At 41.2% G+C, this 26544-nt stretch overlaps 1 protein-coding gene across 4 annotated transcripts in view; it reads left to right on the forward strand.

The window, feature by feature from the left end:
- Window positions 1–26544, forward strand: part of LOC144951695 (neogenin-like) — a 225504-nt gene that overhangs the window by 18352 nt on the left and 180608 nt on the right. For all 4 annotated transcript variants that reach the window (XM_078882001.1, XM_078882029.1, XM_078882019.1 and 1 more), the window contains exon 2: window positions 24089–24409. In XM_078882001.1, coding sequence (XP_078738127.1) covers window positions 24089–24409 — 321 coding nt within the window. The remainder of the gene's footprint in view (window positions 1–24088; window positions 24410–26544) is intronic.

The raw sequence follows: 26544 nt of genomic DNA on the forward strand, positions 1-26544 counted from the left end.
ACCTCCGTGTGTGTATGCGATTGTGGGGACTCATTGTGTCCCTTCCGACAAGCAAGCCTGCATCGGGATTCAAGGAAAGTGAAAATAAAACAGATTTTTTTTCTATTTATATTACTTCATTTTATGTTTTATATTTATTACAGTATTACATGCAAATGTATAATATTTCTTATTTATGAGTTTAACAATGCTTCCCTTTTTTGTTGAACCGTAACACATTGTACAACACTGACCGTACGGGCATATAAATACAGCACATTTTATTTCAACTTATAAACGGGTTTCTGGAACGGAACCCGCTTGTAAGTCGGGGATTGCCCGTAGTAAAATATATTTGACAAATGTAACAAAATATTAACAAATAAATGTTAACAACAGATACTCGCTCATAACAAAAACACCCAAACACTCTCACATCACGACAATAGTAAATAATGGAAACAAACACTACTGGCCGTTTAAGGTAGTTATTTTTTTCTATTTTAAAATAAAGAAGCAGTATGCACACCACTCTCGAACACTCAGACAGAAAAAAGTAATAAAGAAGTAACTAGCACAGCACACTTAAATTGAAATACTGCTATGGCATTGGCAGCATGCAAGTATCATGCGGAAGGCTCAGTAATTCTGCATGTACTTAGGTAGGGCATATTTTAAGGAAATACAGTGAAAGTTCTTAAAATCGAGGATTTTACTTTCGTGAATTTCAACTGTATGCGATTTTACATATGTGTAGTGTCTTCAAAAATGAATCACACCGACATGTAACAAGTCACCTGCTTACACTTTATTCACCTGTTCTTGTGCCAGTTATAGGCACTCCTATAACTATCTGTATGGTCACATATACTTGACTTCTCCCTGCTCTTCTCTATTCTGCACCTCACTTATCCTGCGCTCAGCAGCTCTGCTCTCAGCGGCTCCGCACATAGCGTCTTCGCACTCAGCGACTCTATACATAGCAGCTCCGCACACAGTGACTGCACACAGCAACTTCGCATTTCCACCGCTGCCCTCACCTACGCTCCCTCAGACCCGCTCACCTGTCTGTCTCAGGCGGGGGGTTCAGCCAACACCCGCCCGACGACCGCATGAGGGTTGAGGTCCTGTTGACGGCTGGAGCGGCAGCGGCGAGATGTCTTCACTCTTGGCTCCCGGCAACAACTCCCCTCGCTCACATACACTCCCGATTATATCCCCCTGCTCATCCCGAGTCCTCACGTGCTTCCACTTAAGCTGCCACCAGGCCGGCGTCAGTTGTCCCATTCATCTCTTATCATCACCCCCCATCTCCCATCTCCTAGGCGCCAACCTCCGGTCACAGCGTAGTACCTGTTTGAACTCGGTTGCACCCCCTTCTCCCCTTAACTACTGTCAGTTTGTAGGTGCAAACCTCGTGTTGCAACGTGCACACCTGTTTGCCCTCAGTTGCACCCGCTTAACTGTGCGCACCACGTATTTCTCTCCTCTATATATGTATACCAGTTCAACTTTTGCACCTTTTTCCCTCGACTATTCGTGATTTGGCAACATTACATCCTGGGGGAGGGGTATTGGGGTACTTTCACTGTACAGGAGCAGTTTGTAGCCCATATGCCAGGGTCCACATCTTTAAGTGCTGTTGCCTTTTGTGCTATATTTGCCTTAGTTGTGTTTTTTTGTTTTAATCACGAGGTCTAAGCCTCAAGTGAGTCGAGGAAGTGAGATCAAGAGTAAAAGGAAGAAAAAAAGTGATAAGCTTAGCTCAAAAAGTAGGATCCACAATTGTTTCAATACCGCTCCCCACACACACACACAAGGTAACGCGTGCACGCACAAACATGCCCATGTGTGCACACACTCACTTTCACGCACCCACAAACACTCACTCCCAGTGGGATGCGATGATTCATTACATCTCGTGGAGGATCGCTCCGCTGAACAAAATAGTTCCACAGTTAATTTTGCAAGTGCGAGTTCACTTTTGCAAGTTGATGATAAAAAAGAATATCTCATGGAAGCTGGTTCGTAAGTGCAAATGTTCGTAAGTCGGATCTTGCCATACTGCATCATCGTTAACGCCACCTCCTACATATTGCGGATGCGTGGTTGAGCGGTGTTGCAGTGTGCTGTGGATTACCGGAGGAAATCGCTATGCGGCTCTAAAATTCCCAAAAACAAATACTGAGATTTTAGGAGTTGCTGTGATGCTAAAAATAAATAAATAACGAATGGATTTCAGGATTTGTGCCCCTCTAGATTTCAGGAGTTTTCGCAAACCCTGAGGGTGCCATACATAATGTTTCACGCATTTCTGGATGGGTTATATTTTGGAGTTGCAATTTATGTAGCTGTACAGTTGCTAGTGCACATACACTTTCCGTCTGCCGTGCACAGCTTTAAAGAGCGTGTGAGAAATGTTCGGTTGGGGTTTTGTTTATTTATTTGTTAATTGTATTTATTCAATTCAGATAGCCTGCCAGCTTACCCCACATTCTGGCTTCCTTGAGTCTGGCTGCAACATATTTTATTGTAAGCATGCCCAGTTATTACTTATTCATATCTTTAAAAAAATTCACCTCCACTTCTTACAAAGGTGCTTCAGTTGACGCCAGCTACACAATGGAATATAAAGTCTATTTTTACTTTTTTGACTTGGAACTTTATCAGCCAGGTAATTAGTGCGTGTGATTTATATGTAATTGTTGTGATTACATAATTAATTCCAGTAACCTCCCATTAGCAAAGGGTTTTTGCATAGAAGCAACAATCCATTAATTATGAGCATACATATTACTGAGTTTTGTTTATTGTATTGTATTTGTTCATAATATTCTTAGTGAATCCTTACTGGACTTTTCGAGTAGTAATATCAGCTTGGTCACTCTTAATGGTATACAAGTGTAGTGACTGACTCAGAGACACTAAGAGTAGGAGGCATTCTGTTTATTAACACGGCCTTAACACTTCACACTTTAGCAACTTCAGTTCCCAGTCAGGACAGCTGGTAGACTGCCTGACTGGCGACGCCGAGATGGTGAAGACGGGGACGGCGGCGAAGACTCACTCCAGCAGCACGACGGGATCCCACTCCAAACGACAGCCCCGAGGTCCCCTCCCGGGGCCCCTCTTATTCTGTCAGCGTGGCCTGCTGGCTCCGCCCCGGCTACGCCCCCCTTCTGGAACTTACTAATGCGTTCTCGATGTGCCCCTTCCGTAACCTTTCTCTTACATCCCTCTCCGGTCTATCACGTGACCTGCTGTAAGTCAGGGCTGCTGTAGCTGTATATCCCCTTCCTTGCCAGCAACCAGCGCTATTCTGCTACGTGACCGATTCTATGTCACTACACATGTATTCATAAATATCCTGTATTGTAGTTTAATGTAACTAACACATGTAAAAATACGCAACTGATACCTGAAACAGTGGTTGTAAGCTAGCAGTAGAAAAACCTGACATCAGGTATACTCTACTGTATTTGAAATAGTTGGCAAGTGCAGCACTGGAGATTACAATTTTTTTATGTGAACCAAACATTACAATATCATTTAAATCCATGTAGTTGAGTGTTTTGACAACACCCCATTTGAAGGAATACTCTCTTTTGTTGGGCACAGTTCAACCCTTTATCAAAACATGTGAATTAAAACACGTTCTTTGAATTCAATGCTGTTTAATCACAGCCGAGTGTGCTTGCGGTTTTCGTGATTTGGGCAGAATGGGCGAGTGCACAGTGACCTGTGGGGAAGAGTTGGTGTGGTGAGCACTTTAAAGCCAGGCAGAGCTTGCCTCGAGCAATGACACAGTACAGGCTGTGAATGCTGAACCTGTCATCCTGCACCGAGGCTGCACAAAGACAAATTGCTACTTTATAGGCAAGATTATGGGGGATGCATGGCATTGTATAATTTGATTCTAGATTTGAAGCTTCCGTGACTGCAAGGAATCATATTCTTAGGTTTTTTCGGTAAAGTCACGTAGGTAAAACATCAAAATTAATGAAAATAAAATAAAACAAAAATCACGACGTTTCGGAGGCAACACAAGTCTCCGTCATCAGGTGGGACCGTCACAGCCGAATTAGCTGCATCAAGTGAATTAGCTGCATCACTTGATGCAGCTAATTCGGCTGTGATGGTCCCACCTGATGACGGAGACTTGTGTTGCCTCCGAAACGTCGTGATTTTTGTTTTATTTTATTTTATTTTCATTAATTTTGATGTTTTACCTACGTGACTTTACCGAAAAAACCTAAGAATATGTATAATTTGATTTTCTTTTTCTCACAGCCCCTCTGAAAAAATGCTATGATGTTGGCGTAACTGATGGGTGTTCTGAAAGCTAATTCTCTGCTGCTTTGCTATTTTCTCTGTGGGCTTGTTTGTGTGTGAAAACTCAGGTTTCATTTCGTTTAGGTTAAACATTGTTATTTTATCAAAAGGCAGTTAAAGTATAGGAAAAAATGGTTTTGCACAATAAGATCCTATTGTCCATATTGGCTGTGGTGAACGTTTAGTAGTATTGGTGTTGAGGATATTCGTGCTATCTTAGCACTATATAAAAAAAGAAAATAGTATATTGCATTTCAGCGATACTCCAGAAATCCATGCTCCAATAATCCATGAGTTCCTGTAATTTGTGGATTACCCATGATGTGTGGATCCTCTTGAAATCAAGGAACCGTTCATCCTGAAATCTGTGAGGAAAAAAAGCGGATTTTAGCATCATGGATTTCCGATTTCTGAATCTCTTCTGGGAGCGGTTAATTCCCCCAGTAATCCATAGCGCATCGTGTAATCAGCATCTGTGCATTTGCAACTTTTGATATTTAATTATTATTACAAAAGAGGCCGGCGTTCTTTTTGCAATACAAAAATCCATTTATTTAAGGAATGTTAAAGGTTTAGCATTTTTAAGACTTCACATCCAATAAAAAAGTATTCTGCTTAACAAATTACAAACTAGCTGTGCTGATGAAAAACAAAGAAAATGCGAAATAATCATCTTTCCTTTGGCGTTTCCGAATAATCTTTGTGTTAGGCCTGTTCACTGCTTCGGAACGCAGTTTGCGGTCCGACAAAGCTGCCGAATTTTACCTTTCTCTCTGCAGCTTTGCGATTCTATCTGCGCCTACGCAATTCCAACACTTCAAAGAGTTCACAATGCGAAGCGTTTAAATGAAATAAACGTTTGCATTGCAATTAAGCCTCTTTGAAATGTGAATGGATTAACACAAAATGGGTAGATGAATCAGGCTTATAATATTAAAGGAGTGCATAGTTCTGGGTGATGCAATCCATGAGAGTGATGCCGCTCTCCTGGGTTAGTGCAGGCATTCTCCTTGCAGATCTGTAGGCCGCCTGTGTGCATTTCACCACACACCAGGCACGATCACTTGCATTCTATTCTTGCATATGGCAATATGTTCAGGAGCTAAATGGCAATATTGAGAAACAATTAGAGAGGTATTCTTTGGGTCTTTCGGTAAAGTTATGTAGATAGGTTCAAAGAAAATATGAATTTCTGCAGTCACGAAAGCTTTAAGTCAAGACGAAGAGAGGCCTTCAGGAGAGGGATTTTGTGTCGTTTTGCTATTCCTTCGTAGAAGGAGCACATACTTCATTGGTTGGCTCCATAGTTTGTATTGCAGGGCCACAATCGCATTGTGGCATTTCTTTAACTTTCCATTCATGGAGAAGATGTGTGCATTGCCCTGTTGTTTTTTCTGAAGTGGTTGATGGTAAACCAGTGTCTTTGAGGAATGACATAAACCAGCAGGTGGAATGTTTGGGTCTCAAACTATGTGTTTTTTCTGGATATCCACGTTGTTCTACTCTGTTCACCAGCATTCTTCCAGCTCTGGGTGTTTGACGATGCGATTCCAGAAGCGGATTGTGACTTGAGTTGGCGGAGTTGTGCTTTGTTGAGGTCTTGGTTGATAGGTAAGTTGTCATTGTAAATAAAATGTGTAAATTGCCTTGCAGTTTGCACGTCTCGGCGGATAGTTGTCAAAATGTAAACCAGAAAAGGGAGCTGGGGGATTGGTGTCAGTTTCAATGCGCCTGTTACAATGTATATTGCATAATTTAATTGCGCATCTATCCGTTATGTGTACGAGCTCCCAGACCAGGCTGCAGCACAATACTAGAAGATCAGTGTCAGGGTGGTAGTTTGCATCACATCAACTGAGGTGCCCCAGGTCGTTCCTGCAACCTCCTGCAGAAGGGCAATTCTTCATTTAGTATTTTCACAAATTAGTTTTATGTGAGATTTGAAGGTCAGTATTCCATCCATGATAAGCCCTAGATATCTTGGAGGGGGGTCATAGCGCACAGGGCTACCACAGGACACATCAAGGGTGGCATCTGCTGCATGATTGTTCAGGTGGAAAGCATTTGTGGTTGTTTTGGAGGGATTTGGTCAGTCTCCAGCCATGGAAGTATGCCTCCAATAACATTAGATTAGCTGTTAGAGTATTGGCAATGTTCCTGATATTTGTGCCCTGTGCAGCAAGGGCTATGTCAATCACCTAGATACATTGGCATTACTGGATGGCTGCCCTGTGATTCGCTTTGCGGTTGTGGTGCCATAATTTTATGTTGTGGTGTTCCAGTACCCTATATTATCATTGCCTATTCTGTTTTTCCCTCAACAAGGCTGGGTTCTGTTTTTGGTTCACATCTATGGAGATGCAGTGTGTCAGCAGCCACAGAATTAAAAACTAAGCTTGTGGAAAGAGCTGACCTAAAGCTTAGTTTTATGATTGGGAGTAATCTTCTCATGTCCTGCCACCACAGTCATATGCTTATCCATTATCGAGTACTTGATATGACCCGGTCTGTAGCCCTGGCGAGGTCCTCCAGAGTGAACAGCTCCTACAAAAGCAGACAGACAAATATATGTTCCATGGTCTGCGTTTCACCTGAGTCACACATCTCAGTGTATTAACTTTGACCTCCTGATTCCTTTATTGAGTTGATTTAAACATATCCAGCTTGACTAATCTTCCTCAGCACAAATGGTGAGATATTCAGCAACGTTAATGTACTTTTTGACATATTTGGTTATTGTGTTGAGCCGTGTCAACCACATTTCCAGTCATGTAGCCGTCGGTGATTTCCGAAGTAATACTGTTGTGGCTAGGAAGTTTTGCCACGATTTCAGTCGGCTTAGAGCTGTGGTGTGGCTATGTAGTGGGTGTCTGGTATCCCAAACCTGTCTTTTCCATTTCAATTTGCTTGCGACTGCTTTTCCTAATGTCCAGTGGGGCCATTTCGACAAGCATATACATGCTTTTCACATTTATCGGTTTTATCCATCTGGAAATGTATCAGCAGCTGACTCCTGCTTCTTTGCATGAGCTGATTTATCCCACACTGGATATGCATATTCAGCCATAACATAGGAATGTGTGAGTGCAGTGGCTCGTGTTCTTGCTGGGCTGGTTCCATATTTTGAGTGTTTTTCTGGGTGCTGGCTTTGCATTTTGTTTTCCAGGTGTGCCTTGAAGCATCGTGTGCATTAGGTTGAGTTGTAGGTCTCACAATTCTAGAGATGGAAGAAACTTAACTTGCATCCTAGCTGGGTTGGCATATAATTTATTGACTTAAAGCTTTCGTGACTGCAGGGATTCATATTATTTGGGTCTTTCGGTAAAGAAACATAGATAGAAACACAAGCAATCGTCATCAGGTGTAAAAATAGGGAGAGAGCTCAGCTCTCCGATCTTACATTTACATGCAAATTTCTCACTAGCCCCGCCCACTTCGCTTATGACCCTTGGGCTACACCCATCTCAAACCTTCATAACATCCTGCCTCAGCAGCTCTCTCGCTATTTTTTCACCTGATGACGATTGCTTGTGTTGCGATCGAAACGTCGTAATATTTTTTTTATTTTTTCTATCTACGTGGCTTTACCGAAAGACCCAAATAATATATAATTTATTGTTGGTGTAATAGATGGATAACCCAGACAGTTGTTAGCATAGCTTGAAGTTTACTGAAGTCCTTGGCTTGGGCATTGGTAGAGCATGAATTAAACAACATAAGTAACAGTCCTTTGTTACTGGTCCAGAGTGCATGACGTACTTGGTGTAAATGTCATCAATGACGGTGGCTTAAGCATTCGTAAGGGTTTTTATTTTGGAAACAAGTTCAGTCAATGTGTACTCTGCCCCAAAATAGATCATCTCCTGGTTTTCTTGACACTTGAGCCATGTTTTGAGTTGCCTGCTCAGTGTCCTGCCATTTTCTAGGTATTAATGCGTGACCTGGTCTTCATTAACGTTATAGTGTTGCACTGCCTTCCTTGGGTCATTGTTAAGCTTTTCGATGGTTTTCCATGCTTTTTTGCTGATGTGGGTCATGTCCACATTCACAATTAAATGCTGCCATGACTTCTCTCCTCTTTCGTGCAGTGAGCATTTTACCAACTGCGAATGTACTCTCAGAAAATGACGATACATTGCGCCAGGTACTCATTTAAGGCGGGGTCCATCTCTCACCTGGACATGCCACTCAATCACCCACTCATTGACTCACTTATTCACACACACGCACCCACTAGCTCATTCACATACTCTCAATCACCCACGCACAAACTCATGAACTCACTCATTCACACACTTACCCACTTTCTTGGATTGACACAAGGAGATACAGCCACATGGATATACAACACTCTATGCACGTTTTTAAACATTGCACAGCATTTATACATACAGTACAGGCAGTCCTCGACTTATCAACACCCGACTTACGAACCAGCTTCCATGAAATATAAAACTAATTAGTATTGACTTTAAACGCTAACTCGCACTTACAAACTGAATGGCAGAACAATTTTGTTCAGATGAGTGATCATCCGCGAGATATACTGAGTCGACCTCACACTTGGGACTGTGTGTGTGTGCACGTGCGCACGTGTGTGTGTGCACGTGCGCACGTGTGTGTGTAAAGTTAGTGATTGGGGAGCGGTAGTGTAGTGGTCAGTGCGCTGCGCTAGGAAAGTGGCGACCCGAGTTTGATTCTTGCCAACACCAGTGATGATTATCTGAATCAGTCATGGGCCTCCCCTAGCTCGACTCAGCCTCAAATGAGTACCTGGTGTGTAAACATCGCCACTGGGGAGACAATGCGGCCGGGAGTGGTGTTGGCCACCCACCCTCTCGTGTGCCGTGCCGGCCTTCATCAGTGCTACTCGCTAACAGGAATTGACCAACAGTCTGTTAAGGCTATACGGGGGCTCTGTTGTTGTGCACGTGTGTGTATGTGTGCCCACGCGTGTGTGTGGGGGGGAGCGGGAGTGCAATTGTTAGTGCGATGTGCTACCAACCTGGTGACCAAAGTTCAATTCCGACTCACGATCAACACCCGTGACGATTACCTGAATAGGTCCTGGGCCTCACCTAGGTCGACTCAGCCTCAAATGATTACCTTGTGCGTTGTGTAACATCGCCACTGGGGAGACAAAGGCGGCCGGGTACGGTTCTGGCCACCCACCCCCTCGTGTGCCGTTCATTGGCGCTGCTCGCTAACAGCACTTGCCCCAACAGTCTGTTCAGGCTATACGGGGGATCTTCGTATTGTCTTTGTGAGCCCCGTGAATTGGAGGCGCTGCTGTTTGACCTGAAGCATGCTACTAAGAGGTGGGGCCTTACCATCAGCCTCTATAAAACTAAGCACTTGCCTGGGTAAGTGCATCATTAAATGATCCTTATGGCGGTACCCCGGGGTACCAAATAATACAGAATGTCCGAGGCAATTAAATATTTAATTTCTGTAACACTATGTTTTTGTCCAGGGGTGTACTTAACTCCGCGACTGGGGTACCAATCAATCTGAAATCAGTGCCACTCCACGATGTCGAAACGCCAAACAGCATAATAAAATCCGTTATCGAAAAATTCAATTTTGAATAGTGCATCGTGTATAGCTAGTCAAGATGAGTCGATTGCCGCATCGCTGACCATCAACAGACTAAAAAAAAATTAACCCGTAAAAACAAAGTTTTTCACTATAAATCCTTTATATGTGTGGCAACGGTTTTATTTTATTATTCATTTCTGTTTTTCTTGAGTAAGAGTTTCATTTTTATCACATTGGTATTTTAAATAAAATATGAAAAAAATTTTTTTCCTAAAAAGTGGAAAATTTTGGAATTTTTTTTTCACGAAAATAAATTGTCACGCACAACGAGTCTGTGTGCAAAATGTCAGCTCGATCGGATCACGGGAAGTGGGTTAAAAAACGACCGAAAGATTTGCACGGTGCGTAAGTGCGCAAGCAAGTGAACTTAATATAAAGGATTTAATGACTGCATCACGGACATTATGCGAGAGCCGGGGTACTATTGTCCCATCAGTGAGCTCTGCTGGCAAGCGAGGCTGCGTTGACCGGGTCATGTAGCCTGCATGCCCAGCCACCGCATGCCCCCAAGCAGCTTCTGTTCGGCCGGATAGATGGTGCTAAATAGGCATGGCACGGACTCGAGATGGACTGATGTGGTACAGAAGGATGTGGAGCTTATTGGACTTGCCGCTGCCTGGTATAAGCAGTGTCAATATCGGCCTCTGTGGAGGGGGTTCATGAAGGATGCTGTTGGGGAGTTGGAGGCAGTCGCCCTCCAGTAACAACAGAGGGCAGAGGAGCGATGCTCACAATAGTGAGCAGAGCACCGGGTGGCTAAAATACAGAAAATTGGCACAGTTGGTGCATCTGCCAATGATCTCAGCCAATCCATGGCACCTGGGTCTGTCCTGTGACCTCTCAGAGAGTCTTCGACACTTCACATGGCCTTAAAGTGCACCTGGCCTGGCACAGGCGCCATGGTGACGTCATCGCCATTTAGTGGCGAATGGCGGTTGTTGTTGTTGTCCCATGTGTGTGTACAATTATGGTGACTCATTGCCCACATTCCGATAAGCAAGCCAGCATCAGGACTCAAGGTAAATTTAAATAAAAGTTTTTTTTTCTATTTATTTAACTTTATTTTGTTTTATTTACTATATAGTATTTTTTGTACAGTATTACATTCAAATGTACAATATTTCTTCTTAATTATGAGTTTTACAATGCTTCCCTTTTTGTTCATTATTGTGTTCCAACTCCCGAACCGTTCTACTTATGAACGGTTCTCAGGAACGAATTATGTTCGTAAGCCGAGGACTGCCCGTAGACACTTGAGTATACATTACATCAATTTTTAATTTAAACACATTCCTGCGGAGGGAGCTGGTAGGAACGTTGGGTTGCTCGGTCAATGGCCAGGGTCAACGGCGGCGTGGTGTATTCCGCAAATATGGCCGACTGTGAGGGCGGGCACAAGCCGGCGTGAGTAGGTTAAACGTTGAGTTTTATAAGGGCACCACGGGGTGACCAGCCCCTCTCCACCCAGCCCCACCCCTCCCACCCCCCACCTACCCCCACCCTCCCCACCCAGCCCCTCCCCACCCAGCCCCACCCAGCCCCACCCAACCCTCTCCCCACCCAGCCCCACCCTCCCCACCCAGCCCCTCCCCACCCTCCCTACCCAGCCCCTCCCCAGCCTCCCCTCTCCACCCAGCCCCACCCCTCTCATTTTTGGATGCACGACGGACGGACGGTCACAATAATCCCCTGCGGGCTGGTGGAACCAGGTGGTTCCTACCAGTATGATTATGTTATAGGAAATGTTCCAGTTAATCCATTAAAATATATTTCCAGTAAACTTTGGAGAGAATATTGATTTTGTTTAATTGGAAAAATTGGCGGGAAAAGAAAATTAACAAATGTTTCATTGTATTTTGCAGTAAAAATGTATGTAACTGAAGAGCTTTGGCCAATGTGTTACCATATCTAACTCACATTTACAATCTAAGTATGTTGGTGTTTTCTTCATTGCTTTTTACGAATAAAAAACCCTGCAAAACAAAGACAATATAGGCTGCACGGGATGTATACTCTTAGTTTTGCTTTTCGGTAAAGTCACGTAGGTAAAAAATGAAATTAATAAAAGTAATAATAATAATTTTTTCTATTATTACTTTTATTAATTAAAATTTCATTTTCTACCTACGTGACTTTACCGGGAAAAAAAACCTAAGAGTATGAATCCTTGCAGTCACGAAAGCTTCAAATCTAGAATTACACGGGATGTGTTTGTTTTTCTAATTTTGTGAAATATGTATGCAGGAAAACCTCACCGAACGTGGTTTTATCGAACGCGCGTTCCCGCTGTACACGGTTTACTAAATGAGCTTCGTTTTCCAGATCACAGGGGTGATCTTCCGGCTATGCGCATTTTGAGGTTGCTGAGATTCCCAAATCTGCGTTGAAAAGTGGTGCGCAGTCCGCTTGTAATGCACTGGTGGTTTAGTCGCTGTAAGGTAACGCGATATCAGTGCTGCCTTGTCGGAGCCACACCGGGGGAGGAGCCTCTGTCAATTTGTATTAGATTCCTGGTGCGTTGCTGAAATAGCCGTTCAGTTCTATGAAGATGGAGTGTGTCGGCAGGCACCTGTGAAAACCCGTATTCAGGTCTATTAGTGCTCTGTCGGAATTATTGTAATTTAAATGCTAATGAGTTATCCAAGGAATTGACTTCCGTAATTGGGAAGCGAAATCTGTCACGAATCTCCTGGAGGACCCCCCCCCCCCCCCACTGTGCGCTGTTGAAAATAGCCCATGCCCTGTCAGTGCGATTCATATACAGTAATTTAAATATGCATAACCCGCTGGCCAAATATGTTATAAGTGCAGATGTGGTATTAGTGGATGAAGTGGGATTGTACATTAAATGATTATCATTTGAACGGATTAAAAGGACACACTGTTGCCTGTGAATACATACTTTCTCACGCACCTTTGAGATCCCTTAATGTATATACTGTAGTTTCAACTGATGTAATGGTGGTGAAACCACATTTTGGAATAAACACGTAAACAATATCCGCCATTGGCCACTAAGTGACGGTGACGTCACCACGGCGCCTGTGCCAGGCCAGGTGCACTTTTAGGTCACGTGAAACACATAACCAGGGGTATTTGCACAAGAAAAGTGATTTCCAGATTCTTCCTCACCATTTACAAAAAGGTGGGACCATTTGGAAGAATTGTATGAAAACATTTCATAAGCATCTCTTACTCATTGGCTCTTTTGGTAAAGTCATGTAGGTATACAATAAAATAAATCACGACGTTTCGGGTGCAAAGAGTATGGATTCCTGCAGTCACGAAAGCTTCATATCAAGCATCTCTTCTATTTGATTCATAATTTTTTTTGAATAGATTGCAAAAGTGTAAAGCCAAATGGTGTTGTCCACCCTCCTCCACCCAACACAGTTAAACAAATCAAGTTGTCACCTGAAGAAAACATGCCAATTTATTTTTATCAAACCAGTGTGTTGAAAGACAATCGATGCAACATTGTATAATTATCTATTTCAGAGGTTCACAGTTCAAATCCAGATGCCCACTGGTTTACCGTAAAAATAGGGACTGTCTGCTTCACAGTGGACGTTAAAAATCACTTGACGTCATTTCCAAGAGCATGGTCCAATTTTGAAACATTTGCAAATTACTAATTTGGAATATTATTCAACAATTATTTCCCTCAACTGCATAAGTTTGGCAGGACCCTCCTAAAAAGTCATGACACACAGTGAAGCTTTCCTGGGTAAACAAGAGTGATAATAAATATTTTTTATATCTGGAAATTGGTTAAAAACAGATTGTGTAAACATTTCATAGCCTAGATATCTTAAAGTAAAATTTTAACCATTTAGCAGTAAGTTGGATGCACTTTAGCTTACAAACTAGTTGTCTCGTTTGTTCGATACCTTTTGCCATTTTTGGCAACAGTAATGGCTAATGGTTAGAACATTCACTATTCAGCGATTCTTTACAACATTGTAAGCTTGATTCCTGCAGACACAGACATTTCTGGGAATTTGGCAATATAGTGTGTGCAATAAATTAATATTATATGCTCCATATAATTATATTCAAAATCCATATTTTAAATGTGAAAATCAAATCTTCCAAAATAGTAACTTAGAACCATTCTTTCATAAATACAATCATTTATCCTAGCAAACAAAAATGATGAACTCTGGGAAGCTCACTTGTAATTTTATAAATAACTTTTCTTGAATTTTATTATGTTTCTTGAGGATAGGAAATTACTAAATTGAAACCATGTTTTTTCATGGTGGTGTTGTTGTGCGATCATTGTTGAGTGGGTTGAGATTATGAAACTTCACGCACAAGTATATGTTTGCCCTCAATGGTAATGTGGGACTGCAAGCCAGAATAAGATTCTGGCCCCATGTTGTATATATTGTGATGTAGATGTTAACCCCATGAGCCACTGAAGCACTCCTGTTATGTTTTTTTAATACGGTAATGTACATCGAGTAAATATGTTTTTACAATTCCATGTAAATACATTACTCTACACATTTCCGTGTTTAATTATGATGTTTGCAATAATGATACACCATTGAATTTTTTATAGTTCAAATACATGCTATCTTTAAAATTACTTTTGAAAACTTTTTTTTTAATGGCAGTTAAACTATATTTGCATGAACTTCAATTTGATAGGATTTTAATGGCCTGCATGGTTGTAATACCTGTTCATCAGCCATGGTCAATCCACTACTGAATGGTCTCCCCAGTCACAGTCATCTGTCACGATCCTGCAATGTAATAATTCACCTATTTCATGGAGGTCCTCTTGGATGCATTCCATTCCTTAGCGGCAATGCCATTATTATTCTTGAACATTGGGCATCAATGTCTATTGTCGTATTCTGCCCAAGTCTCACCGTTTAATTACAAACATGCATCTCTCCGTGCTACATTGTGCACTTTTCAGTTTTTGTTACAATTTTGATAATGAACTATTTATCAAAGGCACTATTTCAAACTTTGTTCTTTAGGTACATTGAAATGTTACTTTTCAAGAACAAGTTCAGTTTCTTAATGCAATCTAACCTGGTCTCTATGCCTTTCATTTATTTATTTTATCAATTTTATTCCTGTCCATCTTCCATGCCTGTTATAATTACACATTTTATATTTTCCAGTTCCACAACTCGATGTTTCCATTTGTTTAGTGAACTTGCTGTACATGATCTTTGGTTTAATCGTTTATTTTGAGCCCAACTTCGGAGTCTTATTTATAAACATTGTTCAAAAATGTCATGCATTGAATTCACATTAGACATTTTAATGACTGTGTCATTAGTACATCTGAGATGGTTGTACTCAGCATTAATTTGTATGCATTGTTTTTACAAATTACATTTTAGAAAATATCTTTGCCGTTGTTGTGAATAACTTTAAAGAAAGTGGGTGACCTTGTCTGACTCTTTAACTATGTAATTTGGTACTTTGTGTAATTTTAGCGTTGCTCTTCTTTTTGCAAATGGGTTTTCTCAATGTTTTATTTGGGTACAGGCAGTCTTCGTTTTCTTGGTTCTTTCGGTAAAGTCACGTAGATAGAAAAAATATATATATAATAAAAAATAAAAATAAGAAATAGAAAATAATAAAAGCTAAACACCACAATAAAAAATATAGTCAAATAAAATTAAAATTACGAACCGAATTCGTTCATGAGACGTGTTCGTAAGTCGAACGGTTCATAAGTCGGGGCAGTAATGTACTGCATTTAAAAACTCATTTGGTCAGTATTATGAAATGTGTTATGGTTAAAAAAAAAGTTAAGCCTTGTTAAACTTGTAAATAGGAATAAATATTGTACATTTGCATGTAATACTCTAATAAATACAACATAAATAAAGTAACATGAATAGAAACACATCTCTTTTATTTTCACTTACCTTGAGTCCTGATGCTGCTTGCTTGTCAGAAGGGCCAAAATGAGTCACCACAATTGCACGCAACACAGATATACATATGGGGCACGCGCGCACTCACACACACAATGACACACACAGAGACACACACACCAACAATGATCCCCGAATAGCCTTAACAGACTGTTGGGGCAGGTGCTGTTAGCGAGTCGCGCCTACGAAGGCCGGCACGGTACACGAGGGGGTGAGTGGGCAGTACCACGGCTGGCCACTTTTGACTGGCGCGCTAACCATTGCACTACCGCTCCCCAAACACACATACACGCGCACACACACGCACACTTTCAAACAAGGACAGACACACACACCATCAACAACGAGCCCCCGTACAAAAGTAATCGACTTACGAACATCCGACTTACGAACACCTGTACTTCCATGAAGTATTAAAAAAAAATGACATTGACTTAAAACCAAAGGCGGCTCCTGCAAAATCTCTCAGGGGGGGCAAATGTCTGGATGATTGATAAGGATAAGGTCCACCCATGCAATGGATAAATTAACAGCTTAAGCATGTAAAGGCAACTTCACTTCTTTAATATTAATGAAAAATAAAGTGACTCTTACAATACATCTTGTTTGTTTCTATACTCACTATTAAAACAAACCACTCAAGTTTATTTTATTAAAGATTCCACTAGGTGGCGACAAATTATATTGTTGGATGAAACGTGCTTACGTATGATGACGTAAGCACGTATGATGACGTAAGCACGTTAGGGCGAGCCCTCCCGGAAGCCATAGAGAATGCATTGCAGCGCCCCCGTTCGAAAAAAAAACATCTTTGAATGTAAGTCTATGGGACCACTCGGGGCGATTCTCAGCTGGAGGGAAATCGCCCAAAAAGAGGCGGTACTCCACAGAACGTAGCATGACGCTGATTGGACTATATCCAGAGGCACAGTGACGGCTAGCGTGACTCTGTGGTTGAATGACATTGGTGGTGCGTCGCCCAATCGCCCTAATGAAGAAACCGCCCCTGCTTAAAACGCGAACTCGCAATTGCAAACTGAAGCGCGGAACTTTTTTTCTGATGAGTGATCCTCCGCGAGATGTAAATGAGTTGGCCTGGCGCTGGACGTGAGTGTTTGCATGTGTGTGCGCGTGCAGACGTGTGTGTTGTGTGTAAAAGTGTGAGTGTGTGGGGAGCGGTAATGAATACCGTGATTTTACCCCCTCGCCATTTTTTAAAATCCTTTATATTAAATTCGCTTGCTTGCTTAGGACCGTGAAAATCTGTAGGTCGTTTTTTAACCCACTTCCCGTGATCCAATCGAGCTGACATTTTGCACACAGACTCGTTGTGCGTGACAATGCATTTTCGTGAAAACATTTTTTCCAAAATTTTACACTGTTTAGGGAAATTGTTTTAAATATTTAATTACCAATTGTTTAATGCTGCCAGAGGACGAGAAGACTCTAGCCGCCCCGATGCCACGCATATAAAGGATTTATAGTGAAAAACTTTGTTTTTACGGGTTTACTTGTTTACAAATCACGAATGGTCGCGCCCATCTAGAAGGCAGTTGTCTGGTCCAATCGCAGCGCGCCGTTGCTGGCCAGCCTTTGACCTATGAAAGAAGCGCTTATATCGCCGCTCGTCATGGCGCCGGAGCGGCCGCTGTGCGTCCCTTTTCCTCAGCGCGCGAACAACAAGTACACGAACAAAATCGGTAATAAGTATAACCCGTAAAAACAAAGTTTTTCACTATAAATCCTTTATATGCGTGGCGGCTAGAGTCCTCTCGTCCTCTGGCTTGAGATGGCTGCCACCTATGGATCAGATGATTGCATTGCACCATTAAGCAATTGGTAATTAAATATAATATTTTTGTCCTAAAAAGTGTAAAATTTTGGAAAAAAATTTTCACGAACATTAATTCTCACGCACAACGAGTTTGTGTGGAAAATGTCAGCTCGATTGGATCACGGGAAGTGGGTTAAAAAACGACCGAAAGATTTGCACGGTCCTAAGCAAGCAAGCGAACTTAATATAAAGGATTTTAAAAAAACAGGCTTTTCAATGCACACACTTTTATTTGCACTCAAAAGTAGATAAGTTATTATTTTGACCCCGGAATTAATCAAATTTGATGTGCTCAATAAAAGTGAGTGGCTTCCTTTCGATATGCTTAATTTTCTTTGTTGGAAAGGATTTGAACATTTGTCTATGGGAGATTAGAGTTCGCTTGAAGTAATTTAAGTAGCATTTTCCAGGAATGCATCCCTTACATATATGGGATTCATGTACTGTATATCATGCCCATCTATAATATTTTCTGAATAGGTTTTTTATATATATTTAGTCGTTTGCACAATATATCTCTTGAGATTGTAGGCTGAGATATTCTTGGGTGCCAAACTGTTGTATTGATATCAAATTGAGCCTTTTCACAACAGTGCCTAAGTTGATATAATTGAAGGAGACAATTTAACAACCATCAACGAAAGTCACTACCCACTGGACAATGTTGATATAACAACATTAGCATCTGCGACCTGAAAGTCACAGCAAACATTCATCAGACACTATAGGCTAGTTATCCTAGCCTCTAAGAACACCTCCTTTGGGAGGGCAGATCTTTTCGGCGGCCGTATAAGGAGTGATCTGTCCCTCCTCCGGGTTGCTAGCAATGGTACTGTAAAGGAGAGACAACACAAGGTTGCAGGGGGTTCATCTTTTATTCCTTCCTTCAGTCCACACTCGTCCCCAGCCTTCTCAATCTCGTTCCTCCATCTCCAGGCCTCTTATATATATCCTTGATTTTTAAGCAAACGTGTACATTATTTTTGTTTGGCTCTTATTTATCTGGCATCCAACTTTACAGCCGTATTTGTTAAGTTCTAACTTTTCCTGTAATTAATCCCCATTGTATGTTTTAATGACTTAACTTCAGCAAATATATCACTGTCTATATTAGGATTTGAATTTGTGTGGTGTATATGTAAAGTAATAATGGAGAAAATAATAAGAATAATTACGCACGTAAATACTTTTTTTTAATGTCTATTGAGGGTGGACAAGATATTATAACTGTACACAATGGTAGAGTTGTTTTTCCAAATAAGATAAATTAGATTGCTATATAATATGAACCTACAGTGTTGCTGTTATATTATTCAGGATAAATTAGTATTTAATTAATTGTGTGCATATACTGTACCTCCATCATATTAGGGTTAAATATACATCAAAATTAATCAACCTTCAGGGATTGTAAATATTGCTTACAATTGATGAAGCTCATACAAATTTGACCGAGTTTGTGTTACTTGTGAAAGTGTGAGGATAGTTCCGTTATATGACCATGCAGTACTGCGTTTGCCACTTGTTACAGATGTTTGTGGTTTGCGACTCAAGCCCCCAGCCTCCCTGTATAATACTGCATATATGTAACCAAAATATATGCACCATCTGCTTCACAGTGAATGTTAGAGATCCCGTGACACTATTCAAAAAAGAGTAGGCCATATGTGTTGGTATCATGGTACAAATTTGAAAAAAATACTCATTGCTCTTTACTCACAGACTAATACCCACTGGCAGGATGGTGTTGCTTTCACCAAATGCCTCTCAGGGACAACTGCAATCAAGGGGTCCCCTAGGTAATAAACCTAAAGCTGGGCATTGGAATGAAATGTGATGTAAGGCGCTTTGAGTTGATAAGGCACGTTCCCTATAAATGGAATACCTGTAGATACCAAAATAGGTGGTGACTGCTGATATTTTATTTGATGTTGCACATTAATAACTGTATTAGACACACCAGTAAAAGAATTGGACAAATGTTTTCTTTAAAATGCTCCTTAAATTGTATTTTTCTGAGATGAATGTTACAGACCTGTTTTAATTTTTAAAAAAAATGTTTAACATTCTTTTACATGCATTTTAATGAACATAATTTATATTAATACATTATTCATTTCAGAATATACTTAAAAAGTCAGTGGAATTTTTGCATCTTTTGCATAACCCCATATTAAGAGTTAGAATGTGTATTTCTGAGCTTTCTTTTCAACCCTGATTTGACCACTGAAATCCCCAAACTATATCCAGTATATCCACACATTGCCTCTGGCAGGGATTTTGTAATGTTGTATTTATAAGCGCTTGTTCTCATTAGATGTTCTTACCCTATTTGGAGGCAATCCCAGAGTGTAATGGTGGTTGAATGACATCAGCTGCTGACCCCATCAGAATCCATACAGCTGGATTGAGAGGGATAAAGCAGCTGCATCAATTTTATATTGATGCAACTAATTGAAATATATTATTTAGTCTGCTTTACCCTAGAAATCTGAAAGATACAAATATTAAGGTGGTTTCTTTCTCAGAACTAGGTCATACCTGTAACTCATGTAACAATTAGTGTAGGTATATATGTAACGTTGTGATTTGGTTGTTTATTAAATAATTTATGACATAAGAAATGGTAAATAAATCTAAATGTCATGCATTACATGTTCCTCAATCATATAACCGCAACAATTTATATTTATATAGCATTTGTGACCACATCTGAAGACACAGTACAGATACGGTAACAACGCTCTTACATTGGGGGGAAATAAAGTTATTGCATTCCGGATGGAGCTGTTGCAGGCCCAGAGTCTTTGCGCCACTCGTAAAGTCATGGCAGGGCCTGGGTGAGTCTCCAGCATGTGGAATGGGGACCAGGAAAGTCAAGAGGCAGTGATGAGACCAGAAAGAAGAACAGGGCTCGAGGTTTGGCAGCAGCATCACTCTACACTCAGCTGCCTCCTTCAAGGGGAGGAGGTGGGCAGTGCATACATTTTAATGGAAGTCATATACGTGTTCAAAAGTGAACATTAGGAGACAAAATCTAAATAGGTAATTTATATATGAGATCATAACAGCTTGCGTGGTACGAAGCCAAATTATTTTACTTTACTCCAGCTATATTGGATTAGTATCCTGAATTGTGGGTGTACAGCCTTGAATATTGAAAAGGAAATACCCATTCTTCATTCCATCCCAGTGTTCTTTCTTCTGCTTTGTTCACGCTGTCAAGACAAATGGATTGGTAAATGTTGAATGTCATTATCGTACTACTATGAATAACTGCTGGAACGTGTATAGTCACCTAAGCAACAGGGCTGTCACTTTCATGAATAAAATGAGCATTAATACCTTAAATCAGTAATTGGAAGCCCAATTAACATTTGTGTTGTTAATGTATTTCATAATATGTATAACATTATTAATGACTCCAGTCATTGTTAGCTCCAGTAATCTGGTGAGAAGTGCTTTTCACATGCTTCCTTCTTTACTTCAAATATCTATCTATAATCTAAAACAATACAGAATACATTGTATTGAATACATCTTTAATTAAATATTAATTACTATTCATAACAATTGGTCGTCGTTATCAGACGCAGTTGTGGGAAATTCCTACTCCATAACTCAGCAACAGGCATCTTGAACATATCCACTACAATACGTGAGCAGTCCGGTATTTGATAGCTTAGTTTATCGTTTATTGCTGTATTCACAAGCACATCTGCACCTCCGATTAGCACATTTGGGTACATACGGTGCGAAAGAAGTTCAACGCATGTACATACATGCAAGCACATTACATTTCTGTAATAGTGGGTAATAATTGTAAATAGTTATATTTTATTCGTCATTAACTTTTATGCTAGTAACAGTCATTTTAGCTTGAAATAAATTAACATCCAATAATACGATATAATTACTATAAATAGACATCAACCGTGTTAAACCACAAATCGCTGACATTGTATACATCATGATTGTTTTAACCTCTGTAGGAATTAACATTTGTTTGATTACCGTGAACTAGAATTTATAACATTCTCCGAATGCTTATTTAAGACTTCAGTGAAAATCACTATGCTATCCTGCTAAAGGCTAGTATATTCATGAGCAGTTACAATTTACAATGTATATGTTCATTATTGGTCCATATAAGTTAACATCTCAGTGGCGAGTTAACATCTCAGTGGCGAGATGTTAACTCCCTCGCCTGGTATACAGGAGGCGTGGACTTGATCCTGGCCCTGACGCCTGTATATTTGGAGTTTGCGTGTTCTCCCTGTGGTTGCGTGGATTTTTCTCCGTGTTCTCCGGTCTTTCCCTCCACATTTATAAGCATGTGTTTAAAGTATTTTGCTGTTATAACTTTCCACATGATCAGCCACTTCGTTCAGCTATCATTTGTGGCTAGGTTGTTTCTGAAAAAGAACTATAAGCAGTCAGTCGGCTTTACCTGGTAAAATAAAAAATAGTTTACTTTAGTATAATACAATTAGAATGAAACAGTTGGTAACGGTTAATGTATAATTTAAATCTGATTGGTTGATCCTGTGATGTTCTTACACATATTTAAGAATCTTGGTCAGGTGACATGGTTACTCTGACTTGTCCTGAAGATATTTGACATCGCCTCAAGCAAAATGTTATATCTAATTGCTACATTTGGATGTGAGAATTGTTAATCAATTTAACTGTGAGCTTAAACAATAATAATTGACGTGTAAAATACTCGTAGATGTAACATTTTTATTTATTCTACTGTGTCGGGCGGTGGATGATTTTTTACGAGAGAAATTTGGCCAAAGCATTGTGGCCTAACCCAAAAATGTATTATGAATCAAAATATTGGTTTAATGTTATCACCTAGAAGGTGGCGCTGCTGGTAGCAGTTACCGTGGCTAGACTGGTTGGGGAACTGCATCATTTTTGTTAATTTCCACATTCACAAGGAGATGATGGTTTTCTTATGAATGATTCCATTCTACGAACGTTTATTTTGGCTAGAACACTCAATGAGAGCATAGTAGCTCTGCTCTCACTGTGTCCAAACATAGCTCTGATAAGGAAATATTGTGGGGTCTCCTAGATATTCCTATGGCGGATACCTCGACAGGTCCAGACAGGACCATAAAACGGATAATCTGTTTAGCTATACAGCCATACATATTTAGAGCAGACTGCTTCTAAGTCTCATATTGCATAATGTCTGAGAGAACGTATAGAGTTTTGTTATGAGGTGAAGTACAGTGTAGAAAAATCCAAATGGTGATATCGGGAATGAGATTGTCTTCATTTAAACTGACAAAATCCAAATTGTCAGAGATGTGATGCAAATTGCATTTCAACATAGCCAGAGAATGAAAAACTACGTAATTCAATTAAAAACCAAACTAGTTATCAAAGATCTGGGTCAACGAATGTGTTATTTTATAAGAACTCTCAACAACTAATTACAACGCACAGAGGGAAAAAAATATATAAAATGGATGTTAACACTTTAAATAATTATTTAACTGAGCAATGGGGGGATATGTTATGAAGCAAACAGAGAGAAAATGTAAACCACAAAAGCCATTTGAGGAAGAGCAACATAATATAGGCGACAGAACGGCCTAACTGAATAAACTAAAATATTAATACATTATTTGGTAATACTCTGTTGGCTTCCTTATTTAGAGCTTTGTATAGTTTCCAACCGGCCACATTGCTTCCACATCAAATATTATTTTTGGGGCGACCACTCTATTAATTTAGTGCATCTATTCCCCTAAACCCATGAAGCAACGGGAGGAACTAATCCCATTCTTCCCGCGGAACACCTGCCCATCTCTTAGCAACTCGGCCTGCCCTTTACACCGCCACTTATGCAATACGATCAGATGTGGTCAGTTAAAGTTCAGTGAAACGAGGGTATTTCAATAAAGTACAGATCACAAATTGATAACAATCATTCAGCACAGTGCAGTCACAAAACCATACAGAGTAGCCCAACGAGTTAAATACCATCACAGTACAGCGTATCATGGCCCTTCGAGGACCATGATACATAAATGAACATGGGGGGGAGGTGGTGGGATATTGGTTAAGCACACTGCTAATAACCTCGTGATCTGAGTTCAACATCAGGCGGTGAGTGATATCTGAAGTAGTCATGGGTGGCTAGTCATGGGTGGTGCCCCCACACTGACCAGCATGATGAACACTGACTCTGTGGTGAATGGTCAAACAACACCGATGGCCGATGTGACACAGGAATGAATTCCTCCAGCAGTGGCTTGACAATAGGATGTAAGTTATTGTAACGTCGTTTCATGAATGAACGTAAAAATCTGTACACACACAATTGTGTATGGGTGCCATTTGTTTGTACAGTATGTCCTTTGTATCGTTGGAATGTGTTTTAAATAAGTATGCTTATGTGTTTTCTTTCTTGGTGCAGGTGCAGTGAGCGCCAAGGGTCTACAATCCCCGCGTTTTACGCTTGAGCCAGCTGGAACAGTGGTCGTGGCCGGATCACCTGTGGTGCTCAGCTGTGCGGTGGACTCTGACAAACCAACCAAATTTGGCTGGAGGAAAGACGGTGTGCTGCTGGATACAATAGCTGATGAGCGGAGGCATTTGCTCGCCAATGGTTCACTACTCATACGTACAGGTGGGCACGAGGAGCTGGCGAGGATTGACTCGGGACGCTACCAATGTGAAGCTACGGTCCATGGGCTTGGAAGCATCATAAGCCGCCCAGCAGCGGTTACATTGATAGGTAAGTTTTGACTATTAACAGAGTGTCTGTATGGTGAATGCATGTTTTCTTCAATAGTATTGTGGCATTATTAGCATGTGTGCCATATCGATAATATTACGATATGTAGTACGAAAATAAATGGACAATACCCGTATTGTATTTTTTTTGTAAACATTGATATTGTGATGATCTTTTCTCACAGTTTTAGGCCATATACACAACGGAGATACTGTATGTGCTGAAAGAATTAGTTTTCAACAACAGGGGCATTACTTACTCTCTGTAGATTTGTATCGCTAATAACTAGAAAGACCTTGTGTTAAAAGGTGTCTGCAAGAACCAAGCATTGTTGCACATCCAGAGTTACCTGTTTGTCAATATTTTTTAATACCTTACCAATGAAGGTTTTTTGGCCCAAACTCTATAATCCCCTCTGTTAAGGTGCATTGATTGAAATATATGAGGGTTTATGTTGAAGGCATCATGATTGTTTAACTTATAAGTTATAGAATAAAGAAGATTGCAAATTATTTAGAATTTGAGTGAAACTTCTTTCATATCAAATATGGTTAATAAAATGTTCTCAAGAACAAAATATGATTGTCCTTCTGGGATGCTTTATGCCTCAATATTTTCATAAATCATCAGTGTTAACAGATGACCTCTTATAAAACTGGGCTTAACGTAAATAGTTAAAGCCCTGTCTTTCATTTAATGGCTGTAAAAACACTCCTTATTTATGTTGAACTGCTTTTGCACCGTACGTAGCCAACCATGCTAATTGGAGGTATGGGGGAAGTACAACAAACTCAACACAAAAAGCAGTTCTGAAGAAATGAAGAGACTCCCTTAGCAACAGAGCCTTCGTTTAAGTGTGTAGTGTATGCGTGTACTGTATTGTAGACTGTATAGCAGTGTATGTGTGTATTGTAGACCTATGTGTGCTGAATTGTAGACTAGTGTGTAATGTATGTATGTGTAATGAGTGACTAACACGACGTGTAGAGGGTACTTATTTTATTTCTCACACTGAGCACAACACAGGCCAACCTTATTCTTCTCACTCTGAGTACAACACTTAGATATTAACGTCTCTACTGGCTACACACAGCCGATCACTCGGCGTGGTCCCACCGCCCTCACTTGGCTACGCCGCTGGCTGGCGGCGTGACAAGGATGGCAATGGAAACCCCGCAGATCTTCCACGTGGCTGGACGATGGAGAGAGATGACGGCGAGCAGCAACACAGCCTGGACCCAAGAATCCACACGCGAACCTTGAGCCCCGGGTCCGCTCGCACTTATATATCCCCAGGCGTGGCTAGGCCCCGCCTCCGGCCATGCCCTCTCGTGGAACCTTCGAGCAGGTTCCCGGCTACTACGAACCGGGACCACAGCTCGGGTCCAGGTCCACGTGTTGGAGACTCGTTGAACGGAGAACGTAGACGAAGGTTTCTTCAGGATCCCGGCTTATATTCTCTGCAGCCTGGCTGGCTCCGCCCTTGGCCACGACCACCTTCCAAAATCCTCGGGAAGGATCTCGATGCTAACCACGTGACCACCCCTAGCCCCCACTTGGGCCCCTTTGTACACTTAACTGGTCATGTGTCCTCTCGGGTCAACCAGAGTGCCATGGCCTTTAGTAACCTCATTCCTACTGCGGTACTCTCACACCCTGTCCTGTAGGGCTGGCACTGCACGCCAAGCGTTGTGCCATCTAGCACTATCAATCAGCGCTCACCGGGACCCTCTAGGGCCGGTACTACACCCACATCATTGTGGTGTCCGCGATGTCGTTACACCGCACGCCGTGCCTCTCTAGGGCCGGCACTGCACAGTGACATCCCGCAATGTCACTACATATGTGTGCACAGGAACCCCTCGTCAACCGCAGTTTCATGTTATTATTTGTAGACCAAATTTCAAGACCGTGGGTCTTGAAATTTGACTATCCACTGGTAAACACGGTGTTAAGGAAGTCACACGACATAGATATTACGTCATGGAATTACGTCATTGCATTATAGCATGGCATTATTGTATTGCGTGCCGTCAATGTTACACATTTCGTGGGGCCGTGGTTCTCTGCGGTACAGCGCCACCCATGACGATGCGTAGCTGATCAGCTGCCCGTCTGTTTTGTTGTACATACTT

This window comes from Lampetra fluviatilis, chromosome 3, assembly GCF_964198595.1.
Source record: "Lampetra fluviatilis chromosome 3, kcLamFluv1.1, whole genome shotgun sequence".
Classification (NCBI taxonomy): Eukaryota; Metazoa; Chordata; class Hyperoartia; order Petromyzontiformes; family Petromyzontidae; genus Lampetra; species Lampetra fluviatilis.